Source organism: Diorhabda sublineata, chromosome Y (genome assembly GCF_026230105.1).
Source record: "Diorhabda sublineata isolate icDioSubl1.1 chromosome Y, icDioSubl1.1, whole genome shotgun sequence".
Lineage (NCBI taxonomy): Eukaryota > Metazoa > Arthropoda > Insecta > Coleoptera > Chrysomelidae > Diorhabda > Diorhabda sublineata.
The window spans coordinates 6,813,909-6,832,584 of NC_079486.1; the positions used below are offsets into that span (position 1 = coordinate 6,813,909).

General features: G+C 33.5%; 2 protein-coding genes across 2 annotated transcripts; one reads left to right on the top strand and one right to left on the bottom strand.

Moving 5' to 3' along the window:
- Positions 1-7,468: 7,468 nt before the first annotated feature.
- LOC130451932 (craniofacial development protein 2-like) lies at positions 7,469-8,233 on the bottom strand. Its single transcript, XM_056791288.1, has one exon. The coding sequence runs from the start codon at positions 8,231-8,233 to the stop codon at positions 7,469-7,471; it is 765 nt and encodes a 254-aa protein (XP_056647266.1).
- Positions 8,234-13,793: 5,560 nt separating this feature from the next.
- LOC130451933 (uncharacterized) lies at positions 13,794-14,372 on the top strand. Its single transcript, XM_056791289.1, has one exon. The coding sequence runs from the start codon at positions 13,794-13,796 to the stop codon at positions 14,370-14,372; it is 579 nt and encodes a 192-aa protein (XP_056647267.1).
- Positions 14,373-18,676: the final 4,304 nt, after the last annotated feature.

Below are 18,676 nucleotides of genomic sequence, written 5' to 3' on the forward strand. Positions count from 1 at the left end.
AAGTAAATAAAAAAGAAGTAAAAACAGTTAAACCAAATAAAAAAAGGACGATAGTATGGTCAAATCGTTTGACATAGATAAATCAACAACAACCAATGAAAATAAAACATTTTGTGTGTCTCATACTCCCCACTAAAATCCTCCAATCATATTAGAATAAAACACCACAATATGTTATGCGTAGTGAATAACTCTCAAAACAAACTTTATTAAAAACGTTAGAGCAACTTTATTGGGATAAATAAATGATAGTTATACTTTAGCCCAACTTTATTGGGATACATAAATGATAGTTATACTTTAGCCCAACTTCCTGGGGATACGTAAAGGATAGTTATACTTTAGCCCAACTTTATTGGGATACATAAATGATAGTTATTTTTTAGCCCAACTTTATTGGGATACATAAATAATAGTTATACGCTAGCTCAACCAGGTTTGAATCACAGTCCCACCAAGTTTAGGACACTTAGTCCATGTCTGAGCCTATACTGGACCCATCGTAAAATTCCATATGGGAAACAATAAGATGGTTTGATTATGGAGCTCCTCGAGGAAGTCTTGAGATTGAAATTTGTTATAATACACGTATATACAAACATAATTTTATAATAAAACTGAATTTGCATTACAAGTAATTTCGTATTGAAACACGAGAGAATTCTCTTACGAATTTATCCTTGGAGAAACGGGCAAAACTACACACAAACTCGATATTCTTTGGGGATGAACAAAATATTCGCAAGAGTTATTATGAAATGTTAAATTTCTGTTACGAAGCTTTAGCGAATTGAAATGCCCGCTTTTTTGGCTTAACGATTTGACAAGTGCTATTCGTTAAATGTAAAATTAATTCCAATAATATATCAACAAACGGAAACTTCATTTATTTACTTACATAGTTTTCTCTAACTAATTTTTAAAAAATCAATTGTAACTTTATTCGATTTAGTAACTCCAAGGAATTAATTTTTTGTGTACTGTTGTTGTTTATTCATACTTTTGAATAATCAACTGATTCTGAAAATTAAATATTTCGATGTTTACCTGGACAAGTTATTTACTATTCAGTTCGCAAGGAAGCGTTAATTATCTTTTGAGATTTTCGTTATTGCACGAACAGTTTTATAAATTCAAAACTCAGTTTGTATTTTATTAATTCTTTTTCGCACTATTATAAGTTATTTGATCACAATTCCCAGAAAAAATATAAAAGCTCCTTAATAATATTATCGTGAAACAAGTCAATTAAAGATCAAACAACTTGAGGAAGACAATCCAAACAATTTTTATAGCCGTTTATTGTATTTATTTTTGGGAAAAAATTCACATGGTAAACGAAGCTGTGTTTAAGAAAGCTTTCTGAAAGGATGAGATCTGATATCAGCTCTTTTGGATTCCCTCTAATTGATTTCAAGCATGATTTCGAGATAAATTGTACAGTCCAAAAGCTCAACTGTCCTCATTATCAAAAATAAAAATTAATAACGTCATATCTCGAATTCAGTATCAAAATGTATCGTGTTGAACAACGCGCGGTGATTTAATTATTGAGTTAACCTCAAATCAAAAGTTCGTAGGTTTAAATTGTCCACAAATGAACATTTTCTGTTCAAGAAACGTCAATTATTTAATTCTTCTTTTTGATTGGGTAATTTAAAAATGGTAATGACTGCGCGTCGTCGTTTTATAACCCAACGGCATTTGGGATGCTATTACGTTCAAACGAATACAAGTCCAAAACTCAAAATTTAATTAATTTTTATTCTTCGTCCTATGGAATCTTTGATTAAACTTAATACCGGAATTGTCAGAAATATCATGAGGCTTTAAATACTAAGAGTTCAGTTTTGTGGTCACGTATATTTCAGACACAACAACCTGGGAAATCGCGCGCAGAGTTGTGCATACAAAAGCTAATAGTTTCCCTCGTTAACACAGTTATAATAATTCAAAATCCCTTTCGGCTCAAAGTCCAGCAGATTTTTCTACAACTAGAGTTCATTGTACCAAACATCCATAAGAAAAATAATTTTTTAGTCTGTTTTTTTAAAATTTTGGAAAATATGAAATAGGTTATGTCACCAAATTTAATTGCTGTGAATTTTTTTTGAAGGGCTGTTTAAAGTCAAAAGTTTATGTTACATTTTAGAAAGGAACAATGAGAAAAGAGAATGAAAATAAAAGTTGGATGGTCGAGAATAATGATCCAAAGATATAAGATGGTGAGAAGATTGATTCGGAAAAAAAGTGATGAAAAACTAAGGGTTAATAACTATGGATAGGTACAAATGGGAAGTATTGGTAAATAAGCGTAATTTTGAGGATGAACTCACCTTGAAAATGGCTTGAAAAGAAACTTCCGGAGTTGGTAGTAAATACAAATAATCATAATAGTTTAAGAAATTGTATAATAATGATTCTGAATATCTCGAGCGCTCGAACTCGTTGGGACGCTACTACAATCGGTATTACTATCCGTAGCGGGTGTCTCATTTCTCAAATTTTCCATAATTTTGCGTTTATAACTCAAAGGACCTGGTTTAGTTGCATCGCAAAAGCAACGCTTCTCTTTTCTCAACCTAGACATATCGGTTTATTTATATCAATATTTGACATACGACCGCGTTAATATCAAATTTAACTAACATAACCTCAAAACAACATTTTGTTTTTCACAATTGATTATTTGTATCCAACATACTTATTATAACCTTGAAGTATTCTTCTTCTTTTTTATACGTCTGAGCGGTGTCAGATTCAAATAGACACTGTTTGAATCGGATTGCGGAGTCTAAAAATGCTAATAAAAATAAATGGATTTCCCCAAACAAAAAGTAATAAGCTACAAGCTATATAAATGTATTGAAATCCTCCACGGACTCTCGGAGTCCGGATGGTGGCTTTTCGGATTACGAGATAACTAATGTAAATACATACTGAGGAACCCAATCTTTATGTGGGATGTCTACAGATCCTCGTCTTCTGTTCCATACGCTTCCTGGTGGTATCTGACACCTCCAGAGAATACAGATAGAGCATCAAGCATCTTGTAGGTGTCTTTATCAAAATAAAAAACAAACAATAATATCTCCTTTGCATAAAAAAGTACCTACTCAATTCTCAATGAAAAGTATATCAATCAGTTGTTCAACAGTTTACAGACTAAGTACCTAATCATTATAATTACCTAATTATAAAATAATCTTTCTGGCTTTCTGAGTGGCAAATTTATCAATCATTTCCGTAAAACCTATTTTTTCACAGATTTCGAATTTAATTTGAAAAGAGATTTTCTTCGAAGAGTCACTCTTTCTTGGGCTTCATCAGTGCATCAAAATCAGAATTGCTGAGATTTTCTGCAAAGTTTCTATTTTTGTTGGAACCTTAATACCAATGACATTATAAGAACATTTTTCTTGTTGGTTACAAGAGTTATTCATACTTTCAGAAGCACTTAAAGTTTCAGGTGAGTGAAATAATAGAAAGATATACATGAATTTTTTTATAAAAATTTCAAATCTTGTTGAGCCTCAAAACTATTGATACGTTTACCTCCGTGCCCTTGCTGTTCTTCACGCGAGTTTTTTTGGACAGATAGTTAATTCAGATTTAATCAATATATTTAATGTTTATAAAGAAAGTTGTTTAAATAACTTTTTGGTGTATAAATATAGTAATAAAAAACACTGCATATTCCCATGTGCAGTGTTGCCGTTTCAGTTGGCAAGTGGGAAATTCAAAAAGTGATGGACTTATCGATCTAGCTTTGTAATTACTATTTGAGAAGAGGTGATTCATTAGTATTAGATATTGTCAACCTCTTAAAAGCATTTAGCTTGTGTAAATCATACTCATCAATATGCATATTAAATGCATATTCTGTATTTTACATCAGTCTGGAAGATCCGTTTCATCTAAATTTTCCTAAATTGAATTATTACACTCATCTGAAACTTTAAGTGCTTCCAAGAGTGAGTCTCTCTTATAACAAATAATAAAAATGTTCTAATAATGTCACTGATATTGAGGTTCCAATAAAAAATAAAAACCGGAAACAAACATGAATACTGATGAATTACCCGAAGCAAGGGACCTATTGGGTACTTAATTTTGCAAGGACAAGGAAAAACTAATTTACAAAAAAAAATGCCTTGAATTTATTCATGAAAGTGGGGAGAGATTTTTAAAATTCAAATTCTTTAAAAACATTTTTTTAAACATCTCATCACCTAAGAAAAGCTTTTTATATTTCCCGATCCTATCGTATTGTTTAATTAGTTAGTAATGTTGTTCGACTTGGAAATGATGAAGGAGTTAGAGCGGAAAAGGATTTAAGGGATCTCAAATATTTGAGTTTTTCTACTCGATTCATTTAAGAGATACCAAAATTTAAATTGTCCACAGTATCCAGTACAAGATGAGTAATTATTGAGCTTACCACTGAATTTGGAAGTTGTTCTAATTCAGTCTGAGTAATGATAGTCTTTCTTTCAAAAAATAGTCCAAATGGATCAAATTACATATTTTGTTCAATGCCTTTAGTGAGTTTACTAATTCAATCAACTGTCGATCTTAAATCAAATTATACTCGGTAATATTTTTTTGTTTTGTACAAAACAATAGAGACTAACGGAGAACATCGAAACAGGCGTCAGACAGTGTAATAGTAAGTGTGGTAAAAGTAGTAGTAGATGTCTTGGATTTCTCGATGTAAGTATTGTCTTATCTTCTTTTACTTTCGTGATATGTTCATTTAACAAATTTTGGGCAGCTGTGTGTATGTCCTCAGTGTCGATTCTTTGTACAATCAACCAATCAACATGTATACCATAAGTTTTTACATATATTTATGGTATTTAAATATTTACCTCTTTTATTCGATTCATTTTCCCCATTTTGTTTTCTATTAGCATTTTCATTAGCCATTCGAAGTATTATCTGATATGGAGTTGTCAGTATTGGTATCGCCATTCGTTTTCTTAATGCTTCTTTTATACTTGTCAATTTGTCACTGTCACAATCAAACGAAGACTACGAAGAACAAGAAGAAGAAGAAGAGAAGCAAGAAGTAGAGGAGGATAAAAAAGAGAACGTGGACGAAGTATAAGGAGAATATCAGAAAGATACTTTTGAATGGCGATGCCGTGATTTTTAAAGGTATTTTTTGTCGGAATGCAAATTACCGTTCTAATTTTTGATAACAATTTCTTAATTTTCTCAATAAAGTTTGTTGAAAAATCCTATTTGTTAATTAGTTTTATGCAAATCATTATCTTCTTCTTCTTCTTCTTCTTCTTCTTCTTGTAGTAGGACGAGGTCCTGTCAGGTACTGTCATCTGCCCTCTTGTGACGCCGATGTACAGCTATCGTACCAGCGTTTTGGGGGCCTACCGATTGGGCGTCTTGTGTCTGGTTTCTGTGTTTCGGCCCATTTGGCAATCCGTTCTGGAGCCATTCGTTCTACATGGTCTCTCCATTGTCGGCGTCTTGCTCTTACCCATCTAACGACATCTTGTACTCCCAGTTCTCTTAAGGTATCTGTGTTGGGTATTCTATCGTGGAGTGTGGTACCCTTTATTGTTCGTAATATCTTCATCTCTGCTGTTCTCATTTTTCTCTTTGTTTGTGTTGTGTCTGCCCTTGTTTCTGCGGCATAGGTTAGTATGGGTCTGATACAGGTCTTGTAGATTCGCGTCTTACTTTCTATGCTCATATATTTCTTTCTCCATATAATGTCCCGTAAATATCCCGATATTCTAGTTGCTTTCTTGATCTGCTTATCTACCTCGTCCGTTATGTTTCTACTGCTCGTTGTTTCTACGCCTAAGTAGTTGAAATTCATTACTTGCTCTATAATGCGCTCATTTACTACCAACTTGCATCTTATTGGGTCTTTGGATATTACCATACTTTGTGTTTTCTCGCATGAGATTTGCATGTTAAGTATCTGTGCCGTCAGGTTAAATTTATGAAGGAGGCGTTGTAGATCGTCTTCATTTTCAGCTATAAGTATAGCGTCATCTGCGTAGCAAAGGATTCTCAGGCGACGGTTATTCATTTCAAATCCTGCATTAACTTCGTTCACGCTCTCAATTATTTGGTCCATTATTACGTTGAAAAGGCATGGGCTGAGGCTATCTCCCTGTCTTATGGCGGATGAGACTTTGAGTTCTCTTGTTAGCCCACAGTCTGTTTTTATTCTTGTTTTGGTGTTGATGTTAAGTTGCCTTACTAGATTTGTATAATGCTTCTTGACGCCTTTTTGGTTTAGTCGGTGGATTACATCGTTGAGTTTTACTCTATCGAATGCTTGCTTTAGATCTACGAAACATGTGTACATGGGTTTATTGTATTCTATAGATTTCTCTATCAACTGGCGTAATATAAATATTGCGTCTATAGTGGATCTGTTTGGGCGGAAGCCTTGTTGCTCTTCTGAGATGCCTACCTTAGCAGTTATCTTATTTGCAAGTATCTTGGTAAATAACTTTAACACACTACTAAGTAGCGTTATGCCTCTGTAATTCTTCGGAACTGATTTTAAACTTTTCTTGTATATAGGTATAGTTATACTAGTTCTCCATTCTTCGGGTATTACTCCAGTTCTTTCTATTTTATTGTACAGTTTTATTAATTCTTTTTTGATTTCTGGGCCCCCGTTCTTCAGTAGTTCATTTGGGATATTGCCTGTACCTGGTGATTTTCTATTCTTTAGTTTCTTTATGGTTGTTTGTACTTCTTCTAATGTGATGGTTGCTTCCTGTTCGTTTGGGGATGGCGGGTTTGCGACTTCTTCGTCCCTGCTTCCGTTGTTATCATATAGGATCTCAAAATGTGCTACCCATGTTTCCTGATTTATAACATTTATCACTACCTCCTCGTTGATTGGTTTCTTCCTTTTTCGTATCATGTTCCATATTTTTTTCTGGCCTCCGTACAAATCATGTTCCATTTCCACTGAGAAATTTTCCCAGTATGTTTTTCAGTTCTTTTATTGTGTTGGTTGTTCTATTCCTCACTCTTTTATAGGCTTCGTATTCTTCCTGTGTTCTATTGGTAATGTATTTTATGTACGCTTTCTTTTTTTCATTTGCCAGATCCTTAATTTCTAGAGTGAACCAGGGTTTATTCTGTGTCCTATTCGTGTCTATTGTTCTTTTTCCTAGGGATTCCTTTGCGCTGTTCTTTATGTTATTCTTTAGTTTCTCCCAGGCGGCTTCTACGTTGTCGGTTTCTTTTATAGGGTTTTGGACAATTTTTTCGCGGAGTCTGTTTTGATAGAGGTATTTAATGCTTTCATCCTTAAGCGACTCTATATTAAATTTCGATACGTAGTAGGATGTTTTTCCTTTCTTTATTATGTGGGATACGCGGTATTTACACAATACTAAACCATGTTGGGTGCCGATGTTAATACCCGTACGTCAAGAATCTGGGAGGGGTGGACTTTCCTGTTTGTAATTATTTAGTCAATAGTTGATTTTTGGCTTCTCGTGTTAGCGAAGGTGTACTTTTGTTGTTCCTTATGATCAAAATATGTGTTGTTGATACGTAATTCGTTGAGGGCGCATACATCTATCAATATATCTCCGTTATCATTCACTGCTCCTTCGTTGAAACTATGCATGATTCCTGGAATAACTGTGTTCCCAATTCTTGAGTTAAAGTCGCCCATAATAAACACTTTGTCTTTACTGGGTATTTTATCTAACATAGCTTGCAAGGCATCAAAAAAAGCTTCCCTTTCTTCTTTCAGTTTGCTTACATCAGGAGCATATATACTTAGTAGGTGTGTTCTTTCGTTGGCCAGCTCTACTGTTATCTGTATGATGCTATGACTTATATACTGTACTTCCTTAATATCTTTTTCAAATTTTTTATTCACTAGTAACCCTACTCCTCCCGGTGCTCGCAAGTTCTTGTCGACTCCACTATAAAACAGTATGTAGTTTTGGTACCTTTGACTGCCATTGCCTTTCTTCTTGGTCTCTGAAAGTGCGCAGAAATCTATTTTGTTTTTCTCTATTTCTACGACCACCTTATAGTCTTTGTTGCTCCATGATGTAATGTTCCAACTTCCGAGTCTTACTATGTTTTCTTTCCATACTCGTTTTTTCCGTTTTCGTGCCGTGTCGTCGTCAATGCTCCGTCCAGTTTCCGAGGCTAATGTGACAGTTCTGTGAGTGTTTTTTCTTCTTACGAGAGGAGAGAAATCAAAGATTCTCAACATTTTTTTCCGCCACAATTAGGGTAGAATATTGTTGCGTATCTTGAGAAGAATAGAAATTTTTGGACTCTCAAAAACAGCAGTTGGTGAATAATTACTTAAACAATTACAAAAACTTTGGTTGTTGTATTATACTTGTATTTTCTAAAATTAATATTCATCATAATAGAAGGGTGATAGTATATTGACGAAATTTCGACTGGGAAAATGTGATAATCAATCTGGAAAAATCGGGAGACTAGTACTTGATTTTCAATTTTTACCAGACAGATAGAACTAAGACACTGAATGAAAACTCTTACGACAGAATAAAGTGCAGGAAAGCTGTTTCATTAAGGTCAACACGGCTTCGAGCATTTCTATACACCTTGTTTCACACAATGTTGTTGAACTATATTTACCTGGCTCAATTCAATCAGAGATATGGACAGTTGCTGTATACTGCAAGAGGTTAATTCTGGTTTGGACTTTCTTAATTATTCCACTCGATTTACTTCAGCGCGAATTCTGAAGCTAGATATGCTGTGAAATTTCCTTGGCCGAAACAACTCCCAGTTGCATCTATAATTTCATCTTCTATATAATACGTTTTGGACACAACATGAAACCACCATTTAATAATTGGAATAAGCTTAATTGAGGTATAATCTGCAAAACGGTTTTTGTTGGCAAAAATCTTGTAGAAACCTATGGATATTTAGCGTATGTGTGTGAGGTAAATTTTCTTAATTTCAAAACTTTCCCATTTTCTGAAAAATTCTCCTATTCAATGGCAAACAGATACATAATCTAAATAGTTTTAGTTTGAAAATAACAAGGTATAAGACATCAATCAATCCAAAATATGAGTTAAATTCACTTTAGTTACAATCCAAATTACAAATATAATGATATTAATATTCACTATCTATGGAAATTTAAATACCCGGATCTGATCGACGGTTATTGAACAAAGTCATAGCACATTCTAATCCCAGAGCTTTTGGCGAACATTATTTATCTAATCAAAGTGTATTTCGAACTAGAGTTTCCATAGATAATTCAATTGTTTTATCCTAATTTCACAAAATCTGGTTGCATTTGTGAAGAATCAGCGATCAATGTCCAATTTGTCGAAGAATCAATTGAACTACTCATATTATTTGTTGTTATACTAATAGATGGAGTATTGTCAATATTCTCAGTAGTTCTAGAATCACTAATTTCATTTATTATTTATACTGCTACTTTTTTATTTTTTTCTGCATCCTTATATTCTGGTTGATTGCTATTGGAGGAAGCCTGATGTGAGAAGTATTTTTCCTTTTATTATTCGAAGTCCACGAACTAGTGATTAGTGGCGGAGGACTGCAAATTTTTTTTAGATACATTCTAACAATACTTACTTAAAACAAAAGAGCAGAATACATTTGTACAAACTATAATTATCGAAATTCAATTAGTTTACCTGAATTACAAAATATTTTCTGTAGCTAAGGTGAATATTGATGAGATCCGCGTTCCGTTCTGAAAAATTCGAATCATATTGCCGAGAAGAAAATATTAGACATGTGTTAACAATTTGTGGAGTCCCACGAGGTAATGGAGAAGTGGAAAGGGTAAATAGGACCCTTATACCAGTCTTAACAAAACTCAGTTTGGAAGAGCCAGCAAAGTGGTACAAATACGTTGACAAAGTACACACTGCCTCAAATACCACCTATCAGCGAAGCATAAGTACCACACCCTTTGAAGTATATACAACTGATCCAAAATTGAAGAGAAAATTTTTTGATCCTCACGAAATTGTTAAGGTTAAAGAAAATGATAGATATGACGTTGTTAAAATCGGAGATCACGAGATTATCGCTATACTCCATCCTACGGCGAAGCAAAAAATTCTGTAATAAAAGTGTTTTCTCTCTAACCGGCGTTTTAAGTAAAAAAGAACCCTAGACAACCAAGAAATGCTTTTAGTTATTTATTGCGTTATGCAATTCTGTGGTGATACGAGGATATAAAGAAAAATTCTTAGCCTACTATAAAACCAAACAAAATTTCAATGTCAAAATGTTTTATTGCGCAACCAGACCTTCAAAGCTTTTATTACCTCCTCGTTGGGAGAAAATTTACGACCTATTGAATTTTTTTTCAGTTGAGTGGTCAGTAACGTCGAATAGTAATCTCCAGTTATTGTTCTACCCTTATTAAAAAATCAATCATGACTACTCCATGGCAATCCCAAAAAACTGGAGCAAGAACTTTTCCAGCACATTTGTGGACACGAAACTTCTTAGGTCTGGGAAAACCAGAGTGTCGCCATTCCATCCATTGTTGCTTTGTTTCTGGATTGTAGAAATGTACCCGTCTCATCAATAGTAATAATGGGTTTTAGCAAAATTCGACAGTGTGATAAAATCATGTGATAAACTGTATCGATATTTTCGACGACTGACACAGGAGCTGGCCTTCATGATCGGTCATCATCTTCAATGGAAAATTTACCTCGTAAATCTGCTCACCTCTTAACGCTTCTAAATACAGGTACTTGATGATGGCTTGATACTCCAATTTGTCGATTTTCACAATTTCGGTGGATATATTTTTTCTTTCAATTTATTGCGTAGCTCTGGTTTTCATTTTTGAGGTAAAACTTAAGACTGACATTTTTAATAAGTTATTTTTCGTTGCTATTGTAACGCAATATTTTGTTTATGCATGGAACTGGTCTAGGCCACCAACTTATCAATACATCGTCGTATAGTTCAAATGGGGGACGACAATGACCCTCCACTTTGGGATTCTCAAATTTTTGAGGTTATCTACTCGGAAATAACATTTTCATCACTTTAGGGTTATGTGACACACAATACCAATTTGTTGGGGTTTATCTAAGAGATAAACAAATTTTAAATTGTTCACAATATCCAGTACAAAATGAGTAATTATTGAATTTACCACTGAATTTGAAAATTGTTCTAATTCAGTCTGAGTAATGATAGCTAGTATTTTCTTCAAGAAATAATCCATTGATGATTTGCAGTTATTACGAATACGATATCTTATGAATCTCCTTTCCTGTAGTTTTTAGTATCTTTCGACCAAATGAATCAAATTCCATATTTTTTCAATACCTTTAGTGAGTTACTAATTCAATCAACTAACCATATGAAATCAAATTATACGCGGTAATATCTTTTGTTTTATACAAAACACATAGAAACTAGAGAAAATCGAAACAAGCGTCATACAGTGTAATAGTGAGTGTGGTGGTAGTGGTAGTAAATGCAGCACACAAATTGTTCTCACGTATTTTATGCAATAATCATCACTTTTCCCCTTTTGTTTTCTATTATCATCTTCATTAGCCATTCGAAGTATTATCTGATTTGGAATTGTCAGTATTGATATTGCCATTCGTTTTCTTAATGCTTATTTGACACTTCCCCATTTGTCACTATGCAATCCTACCAACCCTTTGAAGGTATCTACGGCTCCATTTTCCAATTCTTCTTCATACTTATACAATTCGAAATTATGTATGATTGTACCATTCAAGTCCAGAAAGAAATTATGCTCATTTACGTTTCAAACTATAAGCATTCTTACTTCTTTTCAGGATCATTTTCTTCATCATGGCTCTTCACATTATTACAAATATTTCGAAATATGTGATTTAAGGTAGTTTTGAAAATAATAAATTGATGCAATTAAATATTTTGTTGTTGAGCTAAGTGGTTTTTAAAATATTTATTTTTCCAATCTATCACGAGATTTAAGAATAATAAATCAATTAAAATTAGAGGAAATACAGCTGTAGCACCTGCATTATGGAAATATGTATTAATATCTGTTCTCGATAAATGAAGAACATCGGTTGTACTTAAAATTTGGGTTGCCAATTTAACTTTCATAGCTATTATGTTTGAGCGAGAATGAAAAAAAATCTAGCTGCTCAATAACCATCACAAAAAGCCGTTACATTGTTTCCACCTTTGCACTGATAAATTTCGCAAATCATGCAACTTGGAATTTCGTCAAAATGGTCCAATTACAACTCTGGTTAACAAAAAGATATCGAAACAAATTATATATCGTTAGAAAATCTATACTCTAGCGATGTTTATAAAAAACAAAAGCTTCCTATCACCTTTACTTTTTTTTAAACACATGAATTGTTGTAATAATATGAATATTTAAGATACATTACATACTGAGAAAGTTATGAAGTTATAACTTCTTGCATAAGTTAAAATAAGAAGAGACATGAAAATCAGGAAAATTGGAGAAAATAAAGTGAATTATTGAAGAAATGAGTCGTTTTAGAAAATATCTTGTTTAGCAATTCAAAAATTTTCTAAGTAAAATTGGGTTGGATATCAGTAATTTATAAAAAGTTTTTGTCATAATAGTACAGCAAGTCAGCAATGTAAAAAAAGAAATCGGGAGTTCTTATGACAGCTATATATGTTAAGGAATCAATCCGATAAGTTTTAAACACGAAAAAAAAAGGATTATAATAGAATGAAGTAATAAACTCCACTTTAGTAATGAAAATAATGAATATCAACTCACTGGCAACATTCTTCATCAATTCATTGTAAACTACTTCTTCTTAAACTTCCCACAGATCAGTGAGATATTCTAATTTAACATTTAATGGCTAAAAGTTTGGACGATGGATCTGTTAGTGAATGGGAGGAATACAAGTCCAAAAAAGATTTGCCTTCTCTTGAGGATATGTATGAATTTTTAAGAAGTAGATCAGACTTGCTAGAGCGATTAGAGTTGAACAAACTTGAACAGGGATCCAAGTCAGGGAAAACCAGGGACTTACTTTCTGCCGATTCAGAAAATAATTCACATGAAAACAAAACCTCTTTTCAAGGTTTCAAGTGTGCCATATGCAGTTGCGATCACAGAGTGTTTATGTGCGACAAATTCAAGGCAATGTCTGTGCTAAATCGCATGGAACAAGCCAAAAGACTAAAGTTATGCTTAAACTGTCTTCGAGGTGGCCACAAAACCAACCAATGCAGATTGTATGCTTCATGTAAAACCTGTAAGGGTAAACACAATACTCTTTTACACATAGAAAACAAAAATCAAGCAAATCAAAATATAAATTAAGAAAACGTTTCCCTAACTACAAGTTCGGAACATTTTCAAATTCTGTTATCCACTGTAGTAGTAGATGTTTTAAACAGTTATGGTGCTTACGTACCTGTTCGAGCTATTCTAGATTCAGGGTCAATGTCTTCCTTTATAACTGAGTCTCTTCACTCAAAACTAAATATTCCAAAGCAAATAATAAATTTCGCTGTTTCTGGTTTGAACAGTGCCGTCTCTAATGTGAAATATAAATGTTGTTTAAAATTTAAATCTCAACATAAAAACTTCCATAAGCCCGGACCAATCGAGATGCTGATAGGTGCTGATATTTTTTGGAATGTTTTATGTCCAAACCAATTGAAGTTAAATACAAATGGTCCTGTTTTACAGGAAACTCGGCTTGGGTGGTTGGTTTCAGGTAAAATACAAGGCTTTAAAATTTCTAATAATATAGTTTGTAATTTGATTAAAAATGAAGGTGATTTATATATCCAAGACCAGTTATCAAAATTCTTTGAAAGAAAGTGTTAAAACTGCCAGTCCTTGGTCCAAAGAGGAAATGGACTGTGAAACTCATTTTAAAGACACAACAACAAGAACTCTAGAAGGTCGTTTTGTTGTATCGATTCCATTGAAAGCAAGTCCAAAAATATTAGGTGAATCGCTTGAGCAAAAATTCTCAAAAAAATACCAATTCTCAAGAATGTACAAGAATTTTATCCTCGAATATGAAAAGCTCAATCATATGCAAAACATAGGAGAGGTATCTGAAGTAAATCATGAGGATGCCTATTATTTACCGCACCATGGAATTCTACGTATGCATAGCGCAGCAACTAAATTAAGGACAGTTTTTGACGCCTCGGAGGGATCTACAAGTGGAGTTTCTTTTAATAAACTTCAGCTAAAAGGACCGGTAATTCAAGATGATTTAGTGTCAATATTATTACGCTTTAGACAATATAAATATGTTGTTACCGCGGACATTGAAAAAATGTACCGTCAGGTCTTGGTGTCAAAAGATCAGCATGAAATGCAAAGAATTCTATAGCGAGATAACGAAAATAAAGCACTAAGTGTCTGTGAACTTTCCACGGTAACTTATGATCAAACTTTCCGGACAAAATGCATGAGCTAAAAGAAGGTAAACTTGCTGATTCTTCGCATGGTCTAGTCATTGGCGAAAATGATGTTGCAAAAACCCTAGGTATATCGTGGATGAGTAAAACGGATAAATTAATATTTCATATTGATGTTGGAATAAAGAGTGAATGTTTAACAAAAAGAGTTATGCTTTCAGGCATATCCAGAATATTCGATCCAATGGGTTTACTTGGCCCTTGCATTATAATTGCCAAAGTAATGTTACAACAACTTTGGAAGGAAAATCTATCTTGGGACAGTCCAGTTTCCCATGAATTACAAGTTAAATGGAACAATTTTATACAAGAACTTCCGTCATTAAATTATTTAAAAATTCAGCGACATGTTACTTGTGATAATTCCACACAAATAGAATTACATGTCTTTTCAGACCCTTCTGAGGTAGCATATGGTGCAGCTGTGTATGTCAGATCAAAAAATTGCTATGGTGAAACATTTTGTCATTTGTTTATCTCTAAAGCTAAGGTTGCGCAAATTAAATCACTAACAATCCCTCGGTTAGAATTATGTGCAGCCCATCTTCTGGCTAAACTTGTTAATAAGGTTACTACTTCTTTGAGGCTTGATTTCAATTCTGTAACATTATGGTCTGACTCCATAATAGTGTTGGGTTTGATTAAAAGTCCAGTTCATTTGTTAAAACCATTCGTTCGTAATCGAATTGCTGAAATACAGGAGTTAACTGATATTAGTTCATGGCGTTATGTTCCAAGTTTAGAAAATCCTGCAGACATTTTATCAAGAGGTTCTTATCCTAGTAGTTTGAATAATTCAAATATATGGTGGCAGGGTCCATATTGGCTCCAAGAGAGCCCTGACCTTTGGCCAAAAGACAACAAAACGTCTATTCCCCTTCCAGAAATAAAAACTACTTTGGTAGCGGCGTCTGAATTTAAATTTCCATTCGAAAGGTTTTTGTAATTTGAATCGATTGAGGAGGTGCATGGCTTTCAGAATTAGATAACTCTTTGAAGTTGCTTGTAAAACTATCCCAAATATCTTCGTTCAATAAGAAGTATAATGATTTAAAAGCTGGGAATGAAATTGACAAAAAAAGTAAACTTTTATCTTTAAACCCGTTTATGGACACGAGCGGTATACTTAGAGTTGGAGGTCGTTTGCAGAATTCAAATTTTCATTTCAATAAAAAACATCCAATGATTTTGTCGTCGAAACACCATTTCACGAAACTTCTTTTTGAACAAGAGCATAAAAACTTACTACATGCAGGACCATTACAATTTTATATAATATACGAGAAACGTATTGGCCAGTTGCCGCTCGCAACCTAGCTAGATCTATTGTTCATAAATGTATACAATGTTATAGATTAAAACCAAAATCAGTCCAACCTATTATGGGAAATTTACCAAGTGATAGACTTTTATCTGGTTTCCCCTTTCAAATCACAGGTACATATTATGCCGGACCTTTTCATGTACTTAATAAAAGGGGACGTGGCTCAAAAATCATGAAAGGTTATGTTTGTCTGTTCATATGCTTGGCTACAAAGTCCATTCATCTTGAATTTGTAAGTAGTCTTTCAACTGAAGATTTCCTTTTGGCTCTGAAACGCTTTATCAGTCTACGTGGAAAACCATCTCAAATTTATTCAGACCACGGTACAAATTTTATTGGTGGAAATAGAAACTTGAAAACACTCTATGATTTTCTCACTCAAAATGAATGTTTAATTAGTGATTCTATGAACAATCAAGGCATACGCTGGAACTTTAATCCAGTCAAAGCTCCACATTTTGGTGGATTATGGGAGGCTGGGGTCAAGGCAATGAAATATCACTTGAAACGTGTTTCTGGTAAATCTAACTTTACTGTTGAACAGTTCACGACTTTGCTCTGTCAGATAGAGGCCATATTAAATTCCCGTCCTCTTTGTCCGCTATCTACTAACCCTTTAGATCCTTCGCCTTTAACACCAGCTCACTTCATCATTGGTCGTCCACTAACTTCAATTCTGGAGCCAGTTATGATTTTAGAAAAGGAAAGCAGGTTATCCAGATACCAAAAAATTGAAAATGCTCGGCAACACTTCTGGACGAGATGGTATAAGAAATACATTTCCGAACTTCAGCAACGATCTAAATGGAAGACGAACCATAGAGAGTTGGCAGAAGGTATATTGGTACTTATAAAGGATGACAAACTTCCACATCTTAACTGGAAATTGGGGCGCGTAACAAAATTATTCCGGGGTAGTGACAATATCTCACGAGCTGCAGAAATTCTCACCAACAATGAAACTGTCATCAGAGATTTTTCCAAACTGTGCCCTTTGCCGTAAAAAAAATAAACGTATGTGCTTAAGTTTAAGTAACTGTTATATACTCTGTTAAAAGCTGGTGCTTTTAAGTCAAATTTTGGTTTACTTTTTGAAAAACAAAGTTTCTAAAGACGAATCTCATCTTATTTCTGGAAAAATGAAGTTTGTACAAACAAATTTTGATTTCTAATTGAAACAGAAAGTCTCTTAAGACAAATGTCCATTTTTCGACTCACCAATTGGTTTCAAAGAAAAATCTATCAAAATTGTTACAAAACCAAAGGAAAACCACCTCTACGTCGAAGGAATGAAAGTTTTAACTACAAAACAGAACCATGTTCTAAATAAAACTGTTTACTTATGTAAAATGCGAGAAGAAAAAGATGAACCCTTTTTGATCTTGAAGTTTTGTTCGGGAAAGACGTGCCTTGGTAGCTGATTCCTCGGAATTGCACTTCTCCATTAATAGTAATCCCCTAGCCTCTATCTGTCGAATAAGTCTTGGAGAAACTGCTCTAGGTGAGGATTTTGTTAGATAAGGTTGATCGAATCTAGACCTCGTAAAATCACTATCGATTTTTGATCTTGAAAAAGCATTTGTACAGCTTCCTCAGCTAAATCGACAACATTCACAAATACACTGATGGAATGAAAATAAAACATTTTGGGTGTCCCATACTCCCCACTAAAAACCTCCAATCATATTAGAATAAAACACCACAATATGTTATGCGTAGTGATAACTCTCAAGACAAACTTTATTGAAAACGTTAGAGCAACTTTATTGGGATAAATAAATGATAGTTATACTTTAGCCCAACTTCATTAGGATACATAAATGATAGTTATACTTTAGCCCAACTTTATTGAGATACATAAATGATAGTTATACTTTAGTACAACTTTATTGGGATAAATAAATGATAGGTATACTTTAGCCCAACTTTATTGGGATACATAAATGATAGTTATACTTTAGCCCAACTTAATTGGAATACATAAATGTTAGTTATACTTTAGCACAACTTTATTGGGATACATAAATGATATTTATACTTCAGCCCAATTTTATTGAGATACATAAATGATAGTTATATTTTAGCCCAACTTTATTGGGATACATAAATGTTAGTTATACTTTAGCACAACTTTATTGGGATACATAAATGATATTTATACTTTAGCTCAACTTTATTGAGATACATAAATGATAGTTATATTTTAGCCCAACTTCATTGGGATACATAAATGTTAGTTATACTTTAGCCCAACTTTATTAGGATACATAAATGATAGTTATACTTTAGCCCAACTTTATTGGGATACATAAATGATAGTTATACTTTAGCCCAACTTTATTGGGATACATAAATGATAGTTATACTTTAGCCCAACTTTATTGGGATACATAAATGATAGTTATACTTTAGCCCAACTTTATTGGGATACATAAATGATAGTTATACTTTAGCCCAACATTATTGGGATACATAAATGATAGTTATATGTTAGCCCAACCAGGTTTGAATCACAGTCCCACCAAGTTTAGGACACTTGGTCCAAATCTGGGCCTATACTGGACCCATCGTAAAATCCCATATGGGAAACAATAAGATTCTTTGAATATGGAGTTCCTCGTGGAAGTCTTGAGATTAAAATTTGTTATAATACACGTATATGGAAAGGAAATTTTATAATAAAACTGAATTTGCATTACAAGCAATTTCGTATTGAAACAGGCGAAAATTCTCTTTCGAATTTATCCTTGGAGAAACGGGCAAAATCTATATCGGCGTGGACAATGTATTCACTCTGTTTGGTTATATAGCCACTGCTTTTTATAAATAAATCACATGCAGTACGCTGTATCACAAAATAAACTTTTACCTTACGTATAAACAGTACGTAAT